The sequence below is a fragment of the Gouania willdenowi genome, chromosome 9 (genome assembly GCF_900634775.1).
Source record: "Gouania willdenowi chromosome 9, fGouWil2.1, whole genome shotgun sequence".
Lineage (NCBI taxonomy): Eukaryota > Metazoa > Chordata > Actinopteri > Blenniiformes > Gobiesocidae > Gouania > Gouania willdenowi.
This window is the reverse complement of record NC_041052.1, coordinates 34,982,659-35,005,449: the sequence shown is the minus strand read 5'-3', so window position 1 is coordinate 35,005,449 and position 22,791 is coordinate 34,982,659. Positions and strand designations below refer to the sequence as shown.

At 37.1% G+C, this 22,791-nt stretch overlaps 1 protein-coding gene across 4 annotated transcripts in view; it reads right to left on the bottom strand.

Annotated features, from left to right (window-relative positions):
- Window positions 1–451: 451 nt before the first annotated feature.
- ebf2 (EBF transcription factor 2) overlaps window positions 452–22,791 on the bottom strand; it is a 61,636-nt gene continuing 39,296 nt past the window's right edge. For 2 of the 4 annotated variants that reach the window (XM_028456691.1, XM_028456692.1), the window contains exons 7-16: window positions 14,323–14,404; window positions 11,288–11,429; window positions 8,648–8,778; window positions 8,388–8,514; window positions 8,213–8,301; window positions 7,406–7,471; window positions 3,688–3,856; window positions 3,427–3,606; window positions 2,282–2,449; window positions 452–2,109 (exon numbers count right to left, since the gene is read on the bottom strand). In XM_028456691.1, coding sequence (XP_028312492.1) covers window positions 2,078–2,109; window positions 2,282–2,449; window positions 3,427–3,606; window positions 3,688–3,856; window positions 7,406–7,471; window positions 8,213–8,301; window positions 8,388–8,514; window positions 8,648–8,778; window positions 11,288–11,429; window positions 14,323–14,404 — 1,186 coding nt within the window. In that variant the 3' untranslated portion in view covers window positions 452–2,077. Of the gene's footprint in view, window positions 2,450–3,426; window positions 3,607–3,687; window positions 3,857–7,405; window positions 7,472–8,212; window positions 8,302–8,387; window positions 8,515–8,647; window positions 8,779–11,287; window positions 11,430–14,322; window positions 14,405–22,791 lie in introns of all 4 variants that reach the window. The other 2 variants (XM_028456688.1, XM_028456690.1) reach the window with 1 other exon arrangement.

The window sequence follows — 22,791 nt, the reverse complement described above, 5'->3', positions numbered from 1 at the left end:
TGAGAAAAGATGGCTTATTGGAGAGGAGAGAGATGGGAGGGATGGAAAGGAAGGAGGGGGGGGAGGGAGGAGGGGTGTTGTTTATCTTGACATGCTCGACTCAGTCTTTAACGCTCTCGTCACAATTAAGATGCTGCGGCTCATCAGCTATGTATACAAAACAGTGTAACAAGCTGTAGAAGCGTACAGGTGATGGGCACAGTTAAAACACACCCTGGAGACGCCGAGATGTGTATGGAAAACTTTACAGAAACGTCAAGCCACAATTCTTTAGACATTTTTTAGATTACTTGCACAGCAAAAAAAAAAAAATTCTAAATACAACTTAAAAAAAAAAAGCAAAGAAGAAGAGAAAAAAAGGGTTTTCATTGTATTTATTTATTGGGATCACAAAATATAATTACACCTTGAAATATACAAATCACATTTGCACATTGTTTTGTATCGTTTCAAAGGAACATGGCTTCAGAAAACATAGTAATAAATTGCTATAATATTTTAAATAAATAAAATTAACCAAACTCTAAAAAACAAAATAAGCAAATGTCAAATACTCCTTTGACTTCTTTGTATTTACGTTTTGTTTTTTGCATCCTGAGTGTGTAGTTTAGGTTTTGATGACCAAAATTAATTATACCATTAACAACACGGCAGTAATGATTTGGGTCATCTCGGGCGCCCGGTTCCACTCTTACTCTTACACAACAGTTGTGCTTGTGTTTAATTTTGCTGCATAGTGACTAAATACCTGCACTGGGCTGCAACATTAAAAAAAGCCAAATTCATAAGTCATATTCATTTAAATTTGTAGTGTAGAAATCAACACAGGGCATTGGTGTAACAAGGCATGCAATATAAGTGAAATTAAAAAGAAGAATGCTATAGCTAACATTTTCCTTTACACAAGGACAATAAACTTTAATAAGTTTGGGCAGGGCAGAAACTTGCAAATGGAGAATGATTTACTTTTAATAAAGTATGTATTTTTTCCACTGAAAATGTGATTTAAATTTTAAAAAAAATTTTAGGATCATCAAAACAGGTCATAATTGCTGAGAAAACTACCTTTTGTAACAGCCGTAAAATGGACCACTTTATAAAAAACACATTTATTTTATTACCTAAACTAGCTATAATAAGTTAAAATGCTTGTTTTTAAATAAATCATTATATGAATTCCTTTAGTAATAATAACCCTTGAGACAAACAGAGACAAGCTTTTTCTTGAGAAAAAAAAACTGTAGAGATCAGAAAAAAAATAAAGAGTCTATTCTGGAATGTAAATTGTCTTCAAAAAGTCAACTACAAACAAACAAAAAAAACTCTTGCTAACTTACAGACCATTCTCTCACGCACAAACACACACATACACACAAACGTGCCATTTTAAGGTGTCCATACACAGACGAAGGAGCAACCCTGCTTTTTTGAGCTGCAATATTTCATCTGAGTTGTCCGTCTGTCCGTCAACGTTCATTGCTCTTCCACCTCATCCTGTGTTTCTCCAAACAAGGTTTGAACAGATGTTGGAAGAACTGAAAAAATGCATGGGATATCAAGCCAGAGGTCAATACGGATGCCTCTGAAGCATGAACTCAATTTTCCTCAGAAACTTTATTACACACGCAGCAGTGCACAATCCAGTCCGGTGCCATTGGTTAAAGAACGTTATTGACTCGGGGTGGGGTGTTTTCTTCTGCCCATCTTTGGACAATTTCAAACCCCCCATCCTGTTCATCCAAGTCAATGAAAAAGAATCTAAAGTTTCTGGAATTGTGAGCGGTTGGGAGCGATGGGAGAAAAGTTCTTCTTCTTTCTTGGTTATTGGCGTGTTGCAACCATACTTGAATACCAACTTGAATCGGTGTATATCGCCACCTACTGTACTGGGGTGTGTAAACCCAACAGAACCCAATCCCCCCACCCCCTGAGTATCTTTCTCAAAAGGGAGTCCCATTCCATTCAGGGAGAAAAGTTACACACGTTCCCTATAGTTTTAATTTCCTTGAACCTTCCATGTCTAAGGAGGGCTTAACTGGAGAAGAGATCCGAGGGTGAACTGGTGGGGGATGCTTTGCTACATCGGGGGAACAACCAGGCACGTCATCGCTGGAGAGAAAGAAATATACAGAATCTAAGATTCCAATCAAGCAGGAGTTGCATTATTGTACATCCAGCAGCTGTACACTGTCCACCAGTCATTGCTCTTGGGTTAGTACAAGCGGTTAGACGGCATTCGTGAGTTCAGACAGGGGGGTCAGATAGTGAGTTGGATGGCTACCTCTGAAGCTCCCCCCGGAGGCGGGGCAGGCAGGGGAGGGAGAACCCTGGGGCCTGAGGACGGGAGCAAAAGCGCTCTTCTGTTTAGCAGCAGACGGGAAGGAGGAGAAAGGTAAGAGCGACGATGAGGAGCTAGAGCTTCCTGGTATGGTGGGACTGGAGGGCATGACTGTGGAGAGAGACGACAGTTAGTCACTGAAATCCTTTTTTTATTCTGTTTCCTTCTATTTTATTGTTTTGCGCAACACAAATGCTGCTATTTTCAATAATTATTCTTTTTATGTGTACATGATTCTCGTTCTATGTCACACTTGCTATGGCAATGAAAACTTGTGTCTCATGCCAATAAAGCGGTTTTGAATTAAATTGAAATAGTGCTGAACAGTGGTTTCACTAGGCTGTCACTAGCCCCGGATATTATTCAATTAGCCCTTTTTTGGAAAAAACAAACAAACAAAAACGTATCCAACGGTCCTTGAACGCCCCTCATTTACTGCACGACAACAGAGCAACAAAATCTGTGATGTCAACAACATTAGGGTGACCATCTACCTGGATTTAGTTAGGTTTGGATATTCTATAAGTTAATCAATTTCTCCGGGTTTCCCAGGGACCCTGAACGCATCTCGAGGAACGCGTTAGTTTTATCTGAGAAATTCCACCAGTTTCTGAAAGCTAAGTTTAGCTCTTTACAGCCAGTGTCATGTCATTTTTAAGGACAATAACCACTTATTTATCTACTATATTGTATTTTGTCGTTACAAGAAAACTTCAAGAAAACATCAAGTACATTTTGCAAGACAGTATGGCTTCATGTCCCGAGTCTTGTGCTTTCAAAATAAAAGCGACTGCACCAGAAAGTATGTAATTTTCATTGCCTTTCAAAATAAAAGCAACTGCACCAGAAAGTATGTAGTTTCCATTTCCTATGTGGCTATATATTCATTTATTGGCGATTAATTTCTAGGTGTATAATGTTACTATTACCATTTTGCATGCTCAATAAAACCTATTTAAAAATTTGCAGCATGCACATTTGCCATTTTTCCTCTGGGCTAAGCCCTGGATGTTTCAGAAGTTGTCTCTGGTGCTGAACAAACCCTCACAAGCTGAGATGTGTAGGTTCATTGATGAATGAGAACTTACTGTAAGGAGAGGCTGTTGGTGAAGCACTGCTGAAACCAGGAGAACCAGGAACTCCTAGACTGGTCATTGGTACCGTCCCATATCCTCCAGTCATTCCTCCACCACCATAGCCTGACTGCTGGGGGGTGGAGGCTGAGGGGTAACCCCTTGGAGACAAACTGCTGGAGTTACGGATGTAACCTTTGAAAAAAGACACAAAGCACCAATCACATGTCTGAGTCTTTACTGCCAAACAGAAGTGGTGAAGTGTTCATGGCTCACCTTGGCTGCTCTGCTCCCCAATGCTCACCCCTAACTGGGATGGATAGGCCCCCAGACCCATGACGCTACCGTGGGCTGGTGAGCTGGGCAGAGCCTGTAACTGACTGTGGGGACGGGGGACGCTGTAAAGAGCCTCCGCAATGTCTGCAGCACGTTTCAGCAACATGTCCTGTAGAGAGGATTATGGCGTAAATATAATTGTAATTTTTTGTTTCTGTCGTAATCGTAACTAAATTGTAACTGAGTTCAGATAATTAATTTTGTAATTGTAATTGTCATGAAAATTCCATAAAAATAAAAGGTCAATCAAAATATAATGCAAAACTGGGGAACCATGTTACAGTTCTATGTACAATTCTACACAGTTAACAATTATTTAAATATGTTTCATATCAAGCTTTCCAACATTTTACCATTAAAAAAATAAATAGAAGGGTATACTGACACAAAAAAGTCTCAGATGCAAACACCATATATTTTCATTGATTAGGAAGTCTAATAATGTAATCAATAGATCAGAAAGAAATGAGATGATAGATATTTGTTTTTAGTGTATTTTACAGCTGATTTAGGACCATAAGGATAAGAAATGCAAACAGAATGCAAACTGTGATTAACTGTAATTGAGAATGTAATTTGAATTGAGAATGTAATTGTAATTGACTTTCTGAGGATAAAAAAATTATATATATATATATATATATATATATATATACTTTAATTTGAAAAATGCTGGTTACTGTAATCGTAATTGAATTGTAATTGAAAATTATATAATGTTGTTGAGAGAGGCATGTGCAATTTTGTTGTACTTGTGCAATGACAATAAAAAATATTCTATTATTCTATTCTATTATAATTGCAATTTTAATAAATGAAAAAAATGCTGCCATTTTAATCGTAAATGAATTGTAATTGAGTTCGGATAATTGACTTTGTAATTGTAATCGTCATGGAAATTCTATAAAAACTGTCACTAACTATTCAATTAAACACAAAACTGTGGAACCATGTTACAGTTCTATGTCTTACACACACTGTACGTATTTAACAATTATTAAAACATGTTTCATATCAAGTTTACCTCTCCGTTCTCTTTAGGATCATTTTACCATTTCAAAAAATATCTAAATCTAGAGCTATACTGACAGAAACAATGTTCAGACGCCCACACCAAAATTATTAAAAACAATATTTTCATGGATTAGGAAGCTTAACAAGATACCCGTGAGATGAGAAATAAAATAGATGACATTAGATAATATTTTTTAGTGCATTTTACAGCTGATTTATGACATTTGTCAAAACTGACCCATTAGAGATGCTAACAGAAAGCTAACACAAGAGGAAGGTTGCATTTTTTGGAGTTATTTCAGGTTTTGTAATTATGAGTAATTGTAATTGCACATTAATAATTGAGATAATAATTTAAGAGATAATTGTAATTGGAAAGTGTAATTGATAGCAACCCTGGTATTGTCCGTACACAAGGAAGCTGTTACTGCTGCTGTTGCTGCTGCTGCTTTGTTCATTTACCACTTATTTCATCTACTGCCTGTCAGTAAACGTGGATGCACTCATTATTTTCCTGAGCTGAGAATCTTTTAGCTACAGTATTATACCCAATTAAGTCCATTAACTGCAAGTTACTGTATGTACATAAAGTGAGCTTTTGACAACACTCTCACGGTTGCAACTCTTGTAGATTCATCTGAGCAATCATGTCTTGTTTTTTAATTATTTACTTATTTTACTTGGGACTGGGGTTGGTAATCGCATGGGTTCACAATACTGATAATATCATGTTTCTATGATGCGTTGTGAGAAAATCACACAAGGATACATTGCAATATCTGTCTCAAAGACTAAAAAAAGTTGAAAGACTGTCAGGTAGGGGTGTCCACTTCCATGAATATGACGATAAGATTCACGATTTGCATGTCATGATACAATAGATCCCGATATATCTTGACTAAACAATACGATATACATAACAATATCATTAATTACAAATTTCTCCGCCAGTTTTTTAGCTGTCGTTGGTAATGGCTCCTCTGATGTACTGTACTGTACTGTACCTGTACTCTTGGAAACTGACTATGCACCATGTGTCTGAGTTTGGATGGTGGAGGATTTGTGGTGTACTTTTATTTCTACTGTTTTTGTTGTTTGTCATTGGTACTTAGTATCTTTATATGTAACTCTATAGGAAATTTATATATGTCATTAATATACGGTGGACATGTATACATGTAATTGTATGAGTCTTGAAAACTAACTATAATATTGTCCATTGCTCACATTTTATTATTTTGTTAAATTTTTCTGGTTTTAACCTCTTGGATGCTTGCTGTGTTGGCTGAAATAAATAAAAACTAAGTTTTAAAAAATAAAATAATAATAATAATAATAATAATAATAATAATAATAATAATAATAATAATTTTCACATTTACAGGTACAAAATGGTATGAAATGCAATTTATTTAGTACCAATATCAAAAACAAGTGGTGTGTTTTTTTAACTGTGAAATTAAACTTTTCAAAAAACAGTTTCTGATTCTGTTAAAGAAAAAAAAAGTATAGTCAATTTTCATCTAAAATGCATTGAGGAGTGATGTAGTTTAACAAGGTCTGATGTGGTTCACTGACACCTAGTGACCGGGTGCTAACGTGCTATGCATATGTTAGCGACATTCAATAATTTTATCACTAAAGAACATGATTTAAAAAATTAATTTGCACATGTTTTGGGTCAATACGATAATCGTGCGGTGAAATATTGCGATATAGCCAAATTGATTTTTTTTCTTACACCTTAGTTCCAAGTAGGGGTATTGACTATTGTACTGTAAGGAGCACAATTTTCGCCAAATATTTATTTATTTACTTTATTTATTTCCCGTGTCTCAATATGTCATTTTGGTTGACACGACATGTAGTGCAAAATTAAAATAAACGTGTTATATCACCAGCTCTCCCTGAGGAAAGGTCACCTAAGTAAGGAGGGAATAAAATAGTAAAGGGGTTAGCGAGGACAGGACAAGTTATCTGACTGGATAAAACTAAAGGCTCTGCTGATTTGTCTGATTTTTAAAAGGTGCTAAACTTTGACTTTATGGCCTTTTTTTTTTTTACAGTTTTATTTCAGTCTGTGTTAAATTAGGTGAAAATGACTCAAAATCTCAAGACAAAACTGTGAAATTCTGCACTTGACAGTAAGGGTGTAAGAAAAAAAAAAGATTTTTTTTTTGTTTTATCATGTTTCTTTTTTAACAATATAACCATTTACTTGTGCCAACATATGCATAACACGTAAACGCCCAGTAGTTTAACATCAGACCTTGTTAAACTACATCACTCCTCAATGCATTTTAGCTGGAAGTTGATTTCACTCTTTTTAATAAAACATACTGGGCACTTTTATAGATGTATGTGGATATTTATATATTTAAAATGATTGAAGAATTTAAAATAATTAGAATCTGTTGCAGAAGCAGAAGTTAAACTATACCACCTGATTTCTCACATTTAAAAAAAAAAAAATGAAATAAATTGTACTTCATACCATTTTGAACTTGATATTGCAATATATTGCAGTGTATAACTTATTTTTGGGATATATTGTATAGCGACATGCACATCGTGAATCGTATGGTCAGATTCATGCAATGTACACCCCTACTTTGAACATTATTTTAAATGTACACATGTTTACCTGATTACTGTGAGGATTTCCGTACAACGCCTCAACAAGATCTGCTGCTCTTTTCAGGAGAATCTCCTACAAATAACCAAAGAGAAAGAAAATAAATGATTTAATCAGTATAATCTTAAATTACGAACTTAGCATTGCAAGGACCAGATATTTTACATGCGCCAAACTCATGGCCCGGGGGCCAAATTCAGGCCATTGGAGCATCCAATTTGGCCCGCAGGAGTAAATAAAAATTACAGAGAAAACATCAATCATTGTGTAAATGAAACTCAACAATATTTGCAGGGGCTCACAGTTTTCCCCGTGCTTATCGCATGATTGCAGACATTTTCAATGTTAAACTGTTACAGAAACTCAAAATTCTTACAAAATTCTTAAACTTTCGTCAAATCAGAAATAATATTTCCCTGAATTAAACAAAAATTGGTGACAAAATCTTGGAAATTTAAAGTGTAGATCCTGTTGGGACTGATATCTGTCACTTATCATTTGGATGATGGATATATTGCACAATGGCAGTCATTTTTCATGTTAAAATGTTGGAAAAAATCCTCAAAATTCTTTCAAATCTTTTAATTTTTCTCAAATTATTACATTCCATTTTCCTTTAAAGTGTAGTCACAAAGAATTTTAAATTGAAGATCATGTTGGGACTGATATCTGTCTTAGATATTTTTGTATTTTATATATACGTAGAAGTGCAAACTATGGTACAATAATGTTGACATAGAATGTGTGGCCCACTTGAGATCAAGCTGCTCTGTATTTGGCCCCTGAACTAAAATGAGATATTTGAATATTTCCTACCTTGGCTAATTTCTCTGGATCACCAGGATGTCGAGGAATTACTTTCTGAAGACGCTGAAAACCGTAGTCTATGGTTGGTTCGTTGAGAGCTGAAGAGAAATGCTTAAAATTAGTCTGATTTCAGTCACAAAAACCTCCATGATTTTTGTCCGATGAGGAAACCTGTGCTTCGTACCTGTGTAGATGAAACGTCCTGGTGCTCCTTTGCAGAATTGCTTGGACTTGTAGGAAAGTGTGACCTCCACGACTCCAGGGATGTGTCGAGGAGGCGTCTGGACACGGATGGCGTGTGGCGTGATCAGCTGAGGAAAAAAAAAGCACAAGCACCGTCAGCCTCACTGGAAGTATTTAGGTCAACACAATATATACCATGAAATGAGCCGAATCATGTTTAAACTGAGAAGCAGACATCAGTACTTGTCCACGTGATCTTACCTCACTCCATACCAACATGCTCCCAAACACCACCTGGAGCCCATCGAAGAAGTTCTCCCCAATAACTATGACCATGGCCCCGCCGGTGGTCCAGCCCTCACTGGGACTGATGGCTTTGATGCACGGAGTAGCTGCACAACACAACAAAGAAGAGGATGCAGTGAATATCTGAGTAGACAAACATGCACTTGGGATGTAAGGTAAAGGACGACAATGTGTCAAAAAACAACACAAATCTTGATGGACAGGCAAAACAAAGAGGTAGAGGTAACTGGTGACAAAATTTTATTGAGATTTTGAGTAAATGGTCAGAATATTATTGATTTTCTATAATGAAAACGTAAAAAAAAATGACAGCTAAAGCATCATCTGAGATTATGGGATAACATATTTTTGAAGTTTTTCTTATGTGTGCTATAGGTTTAAGGCACACGTGTCTATCTCAAGACACGGGGGTGTCAAACTCATTTTAATTGAAAGGGCCAAATACGGACCACTTTGATCATAAGTGAGCTGCAGGTTTTCGGGGGGAAAACTAACAATTTCAACATTAATGTGCCCAAGTTTGCTCTTCCAGTTAAAAATACTATATAAAGAACGGAAGGTATCAACTACTGTATAGACCCTTTAATGGACCACGTGGCTGGAGACAAAAACAGGAAACGCCGCTGGCTAAAGCATAGATATATATAAATACTAGATGACGCAAGCAGGATTCATCAGCGTAGCTCAACGGTGGCCATCTTGCCTCAGACACCTGACGTTCTGATGCGCTCTACGGCAGCTGTTGGAATGTGAGTGATCAGCTTAAACAAAAATACCCTTAACTCGATGAAATATTGACGGATTTAAAAATGGTTTGCCTTATTACAAACCTTATTATACGTAGGTATGACATAGGATTCTTGCACATGTTGAAATTGCCGCTTGCCCTTCGAAAATTGAGCAAGTTATAGTTATTTAAATAGTACATGCACCATTGACGTCGATGTAATGTCTAACAGTGTAGGTAGGTTATCTAGTGTTTATATATATATTATCTATGGTGGTTTGCCTCCAGGCTAAGCCCCGCCCAACAAAATACGTCACATTGTTTACAAACAATCAAAAAGTCTATATTGCAGACACTTAAATGTCCTTTGATTTTTTTACATTTTTGACCAATTTTTATTTCAATTGGGGAGATTTTGTGGAATAATTTGAGAAAAATTGTAGGATTTTTTAAAAAAAATTTGAGTTCTTCCAATAACAATTAACAACTGAAATATTTGTTAACTTATGCAGTAGATTCATATGTTTTTTCTCTAATTTTTACTCTCTCATGTGGGCTACATTGGATGCTCTAAAGGCCCCCTGGCCTTGAGTTTGACATGTGCTTCAAAGCATCCAATCCACAGATAATATGTTTTAGTGTATTTTACAGCTGATTTAAAACATGGGTCAAATCCCACCAGTTATCATATGACAGGGGTCACCAACCTTTCTGAAACAGTGAGCTACTTTAAAGCTAGTGAATAGTCCAATTTACAAAGCACTTACTAAATAATACATTTTCACTTTAAGTTTCAAAATGCAACAATTTATTTCTCCTTATTTATGCAAACTTTACACAGTAAATTATCATGTTCCTATTTTACTAGCCATTAATAACATCATATAATCGTAAAACATGCAACATGTTTGTACAATTTAACCATTATGTAATATTTTTTCGAAGATCCACTTTGCGTTTTTTAACCTGTGACACTTGTCTTAATGTTTCTGTGAAAATTTACTTTTAATGAGAGTTAATTTAATACAAAAATGTATAAAGTGCAGCATTACATAACTCTACTACGACACTATAACTACATCTGTATTTATCTGTGTGGGTTTGAAGCCTCGCAAGTAAATCAGATTTTAGTGTTTAATATTTTTATTAACGTTTGGACAGACGTGTACGGGAAATGGCAAAAACAATTTTTCAATAAAAAAAAAAAAAAAAAAAAAAAATAATAATAATAATAATAATAATAATAATAATAATAATAATAATAATAATCATGTATAGAAAAACTCAAAAAAGAAAAACTCCACCCCATACAAAAACAAAATCCTTGCTCCCACTGTCACTTATATGAAAAACACTCTGTAAAAACACAAATCAGCCAGAATACTGAATAAAAATTCACTCTTGTACGTTTGTCGATGGTTGGTTAAAAAAGTCAGAAAAGGCCCCCACACCTGATAGAATTTCTTTTCAGAACCCGTAAATCAGATTTTAGATGGAGCTCATTGGTAGAGAGAGCTCTAGAACAGTTCTGAGGGCCCCTCACATGGTCCATGTGGGCTACTTGGTGCCCGCGGGCCCCATGTTGGTGACCCCTGTCATACAATATGCTAACAGAAAGCTAACATAAGAAGAAGGTTATGTTTTATGGGGCATTTATTAAAGGCTCAGTAATTGTGATTAAATGTAATTGAGAATGTAATTGTAATTGACATTCTGTGGAAAAAAAACCAATTGTAACTTTAATTGTAATTGGAAAAAATGCTGGTCCACAAATGTTTATCATAATTTAGTTGTAATTGAACATGGATAATTAAAGATGTAATTGTAATTGACCCCACCCCTGGCTGTGGGCATCACTGTGTTCTCACCGTATTCCATGCTGTTCTCCACTGACTCCCCCGGCTCAAGTCTGCGTGCTCTTCGCCCATGTTTGGAGTTGTTGTGAACAAACATGTTGTCGGACACGGCGAGAACGTGTCCGTCCACGCACACAGTGCTGGAGAGGACCACCTGAGAGGAAGAAGAGGAGGAAGATGCATGAGTGTGTGCACATGGACAGCACGCTGCGAGTCACTATCTCCAGTTTCACCAGTAAAATCCCAGGGCTACAATTTGTTTCCCCGATACAGGTGAGACTAATATTTCTCATTGGTTAATGTGACGTGCCAGGGATCTCTAGAATATGTCTGCATTGTGCTGATGACACGGCTCACACACACACACACACCACTCCTCATCAGGTCTCCATATGGCCTCCACTCTGTGCCTCTTGCTCAACTTTTTTGATTCATACAGCGTGCAGCATCCTGATCCTTCAATGACACAAAACATATGGACCAAATCTCCCATTTTAACCGGCTGTTAAAGCTACAGATGATATATGGTGGCCCTAATTTGATTTTCTGGCCACAGCGTGTGTGTGTGTGTGTGTGTGTGTGTGTGTCTCTCCTCACATGCCTCATATGTGGATGACACACACCTATTGAATGAGAGGATACTTAAAGGATTTTCTCTTGGAGTGTTTTTGTATTTCTTAGAGCATGTGTCAAACTCATGGCCTGGGGGCCCAAATCCAGCCTTTTGGAGGATCCAATTCGGCCCCTCAGGAGAAAGAAAAAATGACAGAGAAAACATGTGTCATTGTGTGAATGAAACTCAACAATATTTACAGGGGTTTTCCAGTGCCATTTAATGTTAAATTGTTGAAAAAAAATCAAAATTCTTCCAAAATTATTCAATTTTTGTCATATTATGACTTATTTCCCTTAATTAAATAGAAATTGATCACAAAATCTAGGAAATTTAAAGTCAAGGTCCTGTTGGGACTGATATCTGTCACTTATTGCTTGAATATTGTCAGTTTCTTACATATTTTGTATTTTATGTAAATGTAGAAGTGCAAACTACAGAACAATAATGAAATTACTCATTTAAATCTGTAGCTCACTTGAGATCAAACTGCTATGTATTTGGCCCCTGAACTAAAATGAGTTTGAAACCACTGAATTAGAGGATATATACTTAAAGGAGTGTTTATGTATTTCTTAGACTGATAATGCTTTAAAGCTTTGAAAGTTAAACGGGATGGGTCAGTGAGTGTAATGTGTGTACGCTTTTTTGGGAGACAGGCTTTAAAATGTGCATTAAACACATGTCAGCACCTTTGCAGGTGAAGGTAGAGAGAAACAAGTCAGAGAAAGCATATGTTCCAAAGGTGCCCAAAGGAAAATAACTGTAAATTATCGATCAACCAACCGACCTGTCCAGCTCTGATCACCTTTTAACCCACAGAGGAGAATGCTCATAACTTCTCAGCATGTGTCACATCACAGGAGTTAAAGCAAACACAGGGAAGAAGAAGAAGAAGACAGGGGGAGCCCAGAGAGAGGAGAGGAGAGGAGAGGAAAGAAGCAGAATGCAAGACAGAGGCCGCTGGTGCTGAAAGACGGCAGAGGAAGTGAGGCGGGAGAGTCCCCAGTGACCACTTCCTGGGTCACGGAGCATGACCCCCTCCATCTGGAACCAATCACTCAATTCTTGACAACTTCCTGAAACACCTCAACCTATTTCCTGTACCCCAGCTCCCCCACATCCAAGTCTCCCACATACCCCACTCCTATTCGTTTGTCTTTCTATCTCTCTGCCTCTTTATTGATTCTTAACTTTCACCTTCGCCTCCCTACTCCGTGTCCTGCAATGGAACATGTTTCCATTTCAGTTTTCAGCTTTTTATTTGTATAAATACTACAACAAATACACTAGCCAAATATGGCTAAATACAATACCAAATACAGCTTAATCACAAAATTTCAAGTGGGCCACAGATTTGTTTTGCAGGAAAACACGTAATTTCAAAATTATTGTTCCCTAGTTTGCACATAAAATACAAAATATGTAAGAAACTGACAATATCCAAGCAATAAGTGACAGATATCAGTCCCAACAGGATCTTCACTTTTTGTGACCAATTTCTATTTGCTTAATGGAAATATTATGTCATAATTTGACAAAATTTGAAATATTTTTAAGAATAATACTAAATAATAATAAGAGTACTTTTAAGAAGTTTTCTCTAACTGTTGAACATTTAAAATGAGAGCAATCATGCTATATAAGCACTGGTGAAACTCATTTACACAATGATTCATGTTTTCTCTGTCTGCGGGCCGTATTGGATGCTCCAAAGGGCCGAATTTGGCCCCCCGTGCCATTAGTCTGACACATGTGCTGCAAGAAATACAAAAACACTCATAAATATCCAAGAAAAGATCCTTTAAGTGTCCTCTAATTCAGGGGTGTCAAACAAATTTTAGTTCAGGAGCCAAATACGTAGCACTTTGATATCTAGTGGGCCACAGATTTTATGCGGGAAAATTCATAATTTATTTATTGTGCCCTAGTTTGCACTTCTACGTTTACATAAAATATAAAATATGTAAGAAACAGACAATATCCAAGCAACAAGTGACAGATATCAGTCCGAAAAGGATCTTCCTAGATTTTGTGTCCAGTTTCTATTTACTTACAGGAAACTTTAAGTCTGATTTGACAAATATTGAAGAATTTGTAAGAATTTTTAGTTTTTTCATCAGTTTAACATTAAAAATGACTGAAATCATGTGACATAAGCACTGGGAAAACTCATTTATCCAACGATTCATGTTTTCTGTCATTTTTACTTTCTCCTGCGGGCCGAATTGGATGCTCCAAAGGGCCGGATTTGGGCCCGGGGCCAGGAGTTTGACACTTGTGAACTAGCGCAATCTATTACTTTCTTCTCCAATTGAAAGTTGTGAAAATGGCCTCTTTTCATCACGTTTCTTTAATGCCCATGTTTTCAGTTCATCACACACACACACAAACACACACTTTCACTTTGAACCCCATCGCTATCTATTTGTACCTGAAATCTCCTCATGTCCCTTGGGTTTCCAGCTGTCTTCAGACAATTCTGGTTACATTTCAGGAAGAACTTCAAGAAAAACCTGCAAAGGTAAATAAAAGGACACATGTTTTTACGTCGGCAACAAGGAATTCACAAGAAAGAAAGGTGTGTGTGTGTGTGTGTGTGTGTGTGTGTGTGTGTGCGTGTGCGTGTGTGTGTGTTGGACAGTCAAAGAGGACATTAATTATTTTTCAGAGACAGGTCTTGCGTGTGTTTGTGCACGTGATTACAGTTCTGACATCTATCCCAGCTGTTAAGTTTAGCATTAAAGTCAATGTTATTACACTTTAAATCAAGTAATGAGATTTTGAAGCCGCGTCCAGTGAAAAGCACTGCTGTGTTTCAAAGTAAAGTGGAGACAGTGATGTATGCCAGGGGGACTCAGGGGACTGTGGTATCCCACAATGCCGTATCTGAACCCCCCACATGGGAATGGGGAGGGAAATGAAGTAGAGACGACTACAGAGAAAGTGAAATGAGGAGGTGGCAAAGACGGAGGTGTAGTGATGAAGGCGCGGGCGCTGCTGTGGACATGAATTTTTTGTTTTTAAGTGTCTCATTATGCATGTGAGTTTACTTTTGATGGACTCTGAAGATACAGAACAGCAAAGCAGGGGGTTTGACGATAGCCTCTGCTTGCTACTCTGCAGAGAATCCAAGGAAAAAAAGGTGGTTTCGATGGGGGGAAAAAAGGGAAAGTGCGAAACAGAAAGAGACTCCAAATCCCAGGTGTGCACCGTTCGGTAACACGGCCCGCTGCCATGGCAACGCAGCTCTGCCGCAATCCCAAAGTCCCTGTGCACGCTGAGAGGCGAAAGCAGCGATGGGAAGGAGAAGGAAACACAAGTGAAAAGACATTCCATCAGTGAAACGCAGAGAGGAGAGAGACTTGGCAAAGGTGAGAGGAAGTAAAGTGTGTCGCCTGCAGACATCAGGTCCAACCCCACGTCCAAATACTCCTGATATTAAGTAGAGGATGTGCAGAAAAACTGGACCAAAACAGGCAAGGAAGTCATGCAGGACTGTGAAATACTTGAAATAGACAATTGGCAAATGTTGCACTCGAACCAGATGGTCACTTGATTTCACAATGAGACGTGTAAAGAGTACTAATATATATATATATATATATCCTACTCAAGTAGAAGTACTGTTACTTTATTGAAATTATACTCAAGTAGAAGTCAGTCATACATAAAATAATCAAGTACAAGTAAAAAGTAGCTCAATTAAATAGTACTGCTATGGTTCCCTTGCATACAGTAAACATCTTATGTATAAACTTGCACAATATTTTCCACAAAGGCATCTGTATAAAATAAAAGGTTTGTCAAAATGTATATTTCAATAAAAAAATAAATAAAAAAAAGATCAGACTAAGTAGTTACATTTATTAACTCTAAAACAGAGAAAATAACCAGCATTCAATGTTGTTTTGGCGCCGTAGATTATGTTAATTCTGATTCTGATCATGTGATGCATTTGATTGTTGTCTGGTCATTTCTTTTTTGTAGTTCCACAAGGTCCGTTGATCATTTTAAAACCAAAAATTATGATTCACTCAGTTAATGGTTGGGTGTAGAAATGAATGAATTACTTTACTTCTTTTACAATGTACAAGTTAAATTACTGATTTAGTACCCATAAAAGCAACTCATATTACAGTAACGTGAATACTTGTAATCCGTTACTTTCACCTGCGTATGCGTCGCTGTTGAACAAACAATAAGAAATATGACACAAACACGCTGCAAATCTGAAGCCGCTTGGGTTCCACGAATGAAATCCCACCCACAACGCACTCTCCACGATATAAGTCAGCGTAATGGAGAGCGGTTGTTTGGAGAGGAACTTCATACTGGCCCTATAGCCCTGATTCCTCCCATTGAATACTAATCTTTTCCTCATTCTGTCAGATTCTACTATTCTTCCATCAGCGGCTCCAGCTTCCTCCCATGTGAACTGGGCCTGGCTCGCATCTACTCTTTAGTTCCAACATCATGTCCAATATTTCTTGATTTTTAACCATTCCACTGGAGGACAATAAATATTGATGTTGGCAGAGGACGATTACAATTTATCAAAGACCTCAGACCTCCAGCCACAACTGTGTGAAAAGGCAGATCTTTGCCCCGGAAATATTCAGGAATATGTTCTTCATATTTTTGAGTCTATTATGCCTTTTATTCCTGTACTTTTCTCACAATGTAATTATGTGATCAAAAGTTATGAAGTTGGTTTTGCATCATCTTAGCTCAACTCCTGGTAAGTTCATTGAGGTTTCTTGGATGAAGAAGTGAACACGAGTAAAAAAGTATGTGAGAACTGCAAAAGGTTGACTGTCAGCATATTGTGTTTGCATGTGCTCATTGTGTAACTTTCCTCTGTCATCCCAATTTCTACCACCATCAAAACATGCATGTAAGAGACAAATAAGCTATAAATGATGAATAGATAAACTGTAATCAGAGACAATCTGTTTTATGGCCTATTTTAAGTCGGGTGACCATATTGTGATTTCCAAAAAAAGAGGACACCTCGGCGTTTTCTTCCATGTAACGGCACAACACGGCAAAACTCCTAGAAATTAAAACTACAACAAAAAAACTCAAGGCTTACAGAACAGTAAATTATCATTAAATATACACTTCAATAAATCTTTTTTTCAATTGAAGCCATTGTTATTTGGTCTCTTTTAATCTCTCTTTCTCTTGGACTTTGGTCCTCTTTACATTTTCCTCGTGTGTGACGATTTCGTCTGAACAAAAGCGACACATTTTATGATTCCGTCACGTGTAACTGGCTGAAAGAGCAACTCCTTAGCTTTCAGAAACAAATATTAGTAGAGTTAACAGTCATTTATATTAACGGTCAATTTCATGAATTTGTAAAATATCCCCAGACAAGGTGTGAAAAGAGGACATGTGCAGGTAAAACCACATGTATGGTCACCCTATTTTAAGGGTCATGTGATCAGTAAATGAGTTCTCTATGGGGTGAAGTTACTGTCCAAAGTTGTGTGTGCACATGCACTTTTGGATTTTATTCTTGTGGATACAAATCTTATTTCTGTGGAAACAAATTTGACATGATAAATTACTGTAAAAATGATGTCACAAAGTCAGGCATTAAGTGTCGATTAAAGGTTTGAAATGCAAATACTGCATTTTAAGTTTCAACCAATGGTGGCGGTAACGCATCAAAATGCTGGATGCCAACCGCCGTTTGAAACAAAAGATTTAGAAGAACAAAAACACGTTAATTTACTATAATAATATTATAATATTGTGCGAAAAGCATGTAACAAAAACAAAGTAGAATGACATTACCTTAAAGGAAGTTATTTTGAAACCATTGGAAACTTTGAATCTGACGGATAAACAATGTCATGTGGGGTTCCTCAGGGCTCTGTTCTTGGTCCCCTTCTGTTTAGCCTTTATATGCTTCCTTTAGGACATAATTATATATATACTATATCACTGAACCCAGATGACTATGGTCCCATTGAGGTGTTGTGTGACTGCTTAGAAAAGGTAAACTGCTGAATCAGTGAAAACTTTTTTTATCTAAATCATGACAAGATGGAAGATAGAATAGAAAATACTTTTAAAGTTTTGCTGCTGGTGTATAAATGTGTGAATGGGTTTGGGTCCAGAATACATCAGTGAGATGTTAGTCAGGTATGAACCCAGCAGGTCTCTCAAATCTATGGACACAGGTCAGATAGTGGAGCCTAGAGTTCACAGCAAACATGGTGATGCTGCTTTTAGTTGTTATGCTGCAAAGAATTGGAACAAACTGCCAGCAGAGCTGAAGTCAGCATCACATGTGAACATTTTAAAATCCAAGTTAAGGCAGTTTTTTGCTCAACTGCATATGATTGAGAGAGAGATTTTTGATCATTTTACTGCTGATTTGAATGTTTTTATGGATTTTTAAGCTGTTGAATGTTTTCTGTTGCACTTTTTGATCATATAAAGCACGTTGAAATGCGCTACAAATAAATCAGATTTTGTGCGCTTGTGCATTTGATGCATTACTGCCACCACTGGTGAAAAACTTGAAACCAGCATTGGCATTTCAGCTCTTTATTTGACAGTAATTTATCATGTTGCATTCAGATCCACAGGAATAAAATCCACAAATGCAACTATGAAACTTTTGACACTAACCTTATACCCCATAGATCTCCCACACCAAAGTTCTCACATTGGGAGTCCCCTTTTCAAAGTGAAGTGGTTCAACAGAGATACCACTACAGTCCATCTCTATTTAATTGATTAAGTGGACAATTTTTAGGGGAGTGGTCATAACCTCCAATAAAAAGACCCCAACCCTAAATCAGGGGCTTTTGACATCTTCCTCTGGCTTTGTGCTCGTTCCTGAGTGTTCTTGACCCTGTTTGATGACTTCTTTTCATCCGTCCATGTTTGTGTGACACCAGATGCCTCACAGTCACATAAACATACGCACACAGAGACACACGTTCACACTCTAATATACTGACACACCCACCTTTGGTGCCCCCTTCCCCAAAAAAACCATTGAGTCAACTTTTCACCCCCCCTCAGTTCGGACGCACACAGCTGCAAATGCTGAAATTAAAGCGAGACATTGATGCATATATTAGCATGCATTAGCCGCTTCCCCCTGCCCACTTAACATGCAAATCTCCCAGCCTCGTCGCCTCGCACCTTCTGCCACACATTCATTTGCTGAATTATAATTAGACTAATCTTGCATAATTAATAAGAAGTCGAGGACCCTCTGTTTTTTTATCCCCTCCTCTATTGTGGTTGCAAAAGTTTAATATTGCTGTTGTTTGTTTTTGTTTGGGTAATGTAATACACCCACACACACACACCTTCCCATGCACAGGGAGGAGATGCAGAGAACATGTGAGGAATATGAGGTGATCTTCATGTCAGTAGAAAATTACACAAAAAAGGCAGTTTTCAAAGAAAAACCAGTGTAGTTAATGTGTTTGTGCTTATTTTGTGCCTTCTCGCACTCTTAGAGAATATTATTTGCAAATACATGTGTAAAATTAATATTGTGTTTTAATAAAAACTTGTGATGTGAATACAACTGTGCTAATCTAAAAACAGAGTATTGTTTTTAATCGCAAGATGCAATGCGGGGGTCGCGAGATGCCTTCAAGAAACTAAGATTTTTTTTTTTTAACAATTTGAGCTTATTTTTACCATTTTTTCAACAACTACACCAAACTTGCCATATTTTAATCACTTTTTCTTGCCATATTTCTGCTCCTTTTAATGCATTTTTGCTACAATACACCCATTTCTGCCACTTCATCAAATTTCAATGCCTTTTCTGCACATTTCTTCCACCTTCAAGACATTTTCGACACTTATAAACCCTTTCCACCACTTTACCTTCACACACTCTGTGAGAATATTATTTGCAAATACATGTGTGTAAAGTGATAATTGTGTTTTAATAAAAACCAGTATTGTTTTTAATTAAAAAGTAGTCAATGTTAACTCTGGACAACAGATTGTGAAAACCCTTAGATTAACTGGGGTTTATATTGAATATGACCCTCAAACTATAAAAGAGCAATTACATTTATGGTTGCCAGTTTTAGGAATAAATGAAATTTCACCATGTGTTAAGTTTTATCTGCACAGACGCAGGAAACAGGAAACACAAACACAACGTAGACCTGAGTCTTAAACCTTGGGATCATTTTACTCTGTGGCACCACAGGGAATGTTGTTTCTTTTTTTTTTTCTCTCCTTCTGTCTTTCACTCCTGCGTCACTGTCACTGCCTCTAATTCTTTTGTCTGCATCTGCATCAGTTCTCAGGACCGAACGTGAGCACTGTGTGTGCTCTTATTGGAGCTGCTTGTTATACCAAAAACAGTTTATCGGCCAAACTTGTCAAATCCAATCCGTGAGAGACAGGTTCTTTTTCCTTTTTAAGGTGAATGCTCAGTTTTCCACTTCTCGGTTCATTAAAGCAGTGGTTCGCAAACTTTTTTGGCTCAAATACCCCCTTTCTCTTATTTCTGAATCCAAGTACCCCCTTTGTCCGACTACAACATTTTGCTTAGAAAACTATTTAAAAACAACTGTAGATCATAATGATGGAATGAACGAGTGAAAATACACATTTTAAATAATGTCATTTTGTAAATAAGTGGAAAGAAACAGTATTTAGTGCAGTTTGGATCATGACCTCATTTTGATATCAAGAATTTCTGGCGACCCCGGAGACATTTTATTCCTAGAATTAGTTTTGAATCATGTTTGAGCTATATATATATCTTTTTTTTTACTGCATTTTAGTTAGAACTAGATTTATATTTCAAAAAGTGAAAGTATATAAATACAGTTGTTTAAGATTATGTGTTGTTTTAATAAATAAATTAGAAAATACGTATATTTTAAAAATGTATTTTAATTTTTCAGAAATTTTAAGCGACATTTACTGTAAATTCAAGGCGACCCCTCATAGGGTCCTGACCTCAAGGTTGAAAAACACTGATTTAGTGTTTCTGCTTCATTTTTACTGCCGTACCATAACATGAACTGCTGGATGCAGTGTCACTTCACCATTTACATTGTGAAAAAGAATTGCGCAACAAAAAAAGAACCAACCTAAAGTCTCAAAAGTTTGGAACCATTTCACTGAAAACTTGTACTACACACCATATATTTTTAAAAGAACAACAAATGAATTCATACCCCCTGTAGTGCTGTTGCATACCCAGAGGGGTACACGTACCCCCATTTGAGAAATACTGCATTAAAGCATCTGTTAGACATAAATGTTGCTCTCTGTTTTACACATGGCCTTAATCACACAGTGAGCACCTCAGCAGCAAAAGGACTTAACAGACATGTCCATAGGCATTCATCAGCACTAATCACTGTTGACACAAACTGCCGTTTCACATAGTCATAAAACACATCACCCTCTGTGCTGGTTCTAGAGTGGAGGCCGACTGATGGAGGCCACTCAGGAAGCATGTGCTGCTAAAGTGTTAATGCAGAGGTGGAGCTATTAAGCAGTAAACATGTCTTCTCCACTTTTCTAGGGTTGGATTTGGGCACAGGACAGGTAATTTCCACCAAAAGTGACAAAATGGGATGGTTTAACTTGGGGGTTCTCAATCTTCCAGTTGCGAGACAATGTGGGAACGTCGGATGCCTTCAAGAAAACAGATTTTTAAATTTTTTTCTTTTTTTACAATTTGTGCCCATTTCTTGCCAATGTTTTCCCCTTTTTCTGTAACTACATCAACCTTGCCATATTTCAACCTATTGTCGTCACTTTTTCTTGCCATATTTTTGCTCCTTTCTCCATCAAATGTCAATGCCTTTTCTGCACATTTCTCATATTTTTGGCACTTATAAACCCTTTCCACCACTTTTCTGTCACATATGTTGACCCAAATTTGTGACTTTTAACCTCTTTTCACCACATTTCATGCTCATGTTCACCAATTTATCCACAGTCATGATTTTTCATGCCCATTATTTGCCAGTTTAAACTAATTGTTCCAATATTGACACTTTGAAACCTTTGTAACACTTACTATATCTGATTTTGTCCACTCTAATTTGCAACTTTTAACCAATTTCTGTGGTTTTTAAAATCCCATTTCACCACCATGTCCACCATTTTATAACCTTTAACCCATTTTATTTCTGATTAAAACAAGGATTTACATCTTTATGATGACTATTTACTGTGGCACAAATGATAATACATAATGTGGTTATCACGGATTCTTAGAACAATGGACCATCATTTTGCTGATTATAGATGGCTCGACATGACTGTTCTAGAACGTTCATGTCTGTGTTCAACCACCTTCGGGTACAGTGGGGGTCCCCTGTCTCTAGAACCTTTATTTTGGGGGTTGCAGGCTTAAAAGATGGGAGAACCACTGTTTTAACTGATAAAACTTTTAAAAACCATAAAGGAGTAATTCACAATTTAAAAAAAAACCTTTTCTCCAGAGACGTTTAAAAAAAAAATAATAATAATTTTAAAACAAAAAAGAGTGATACCATTGAGTGGAAGGATGGAGAAAACACAGAGACAGCACAACAGAAAAAAAAAAGATGAAAAGAGGAGAGGAAGAGAAGGGGAATGCTGATGTCCTGTATGCAGAGCCATCACTCATCTAAGACCCCCTTCATCACTCCCCCACCACCAGCTTGAAAAAACAAAACAGTGTCCTGACATGGTGGTGGAGGGGGGGGGGGAGGAAAATTAGGAAACCAGATGTGAAGCATTAAAACATCCACTGACATGGAGAGGGTCTTTCTCTGCCACACTCCTGCTCTGATTGTACGAACTCACACATGGTCTAGGCCTGTGTCTACATGTTACACACACTGTACACACCAGGGCTAGAAGTAATGGATTACAGTTACTCACGTTACTGTAA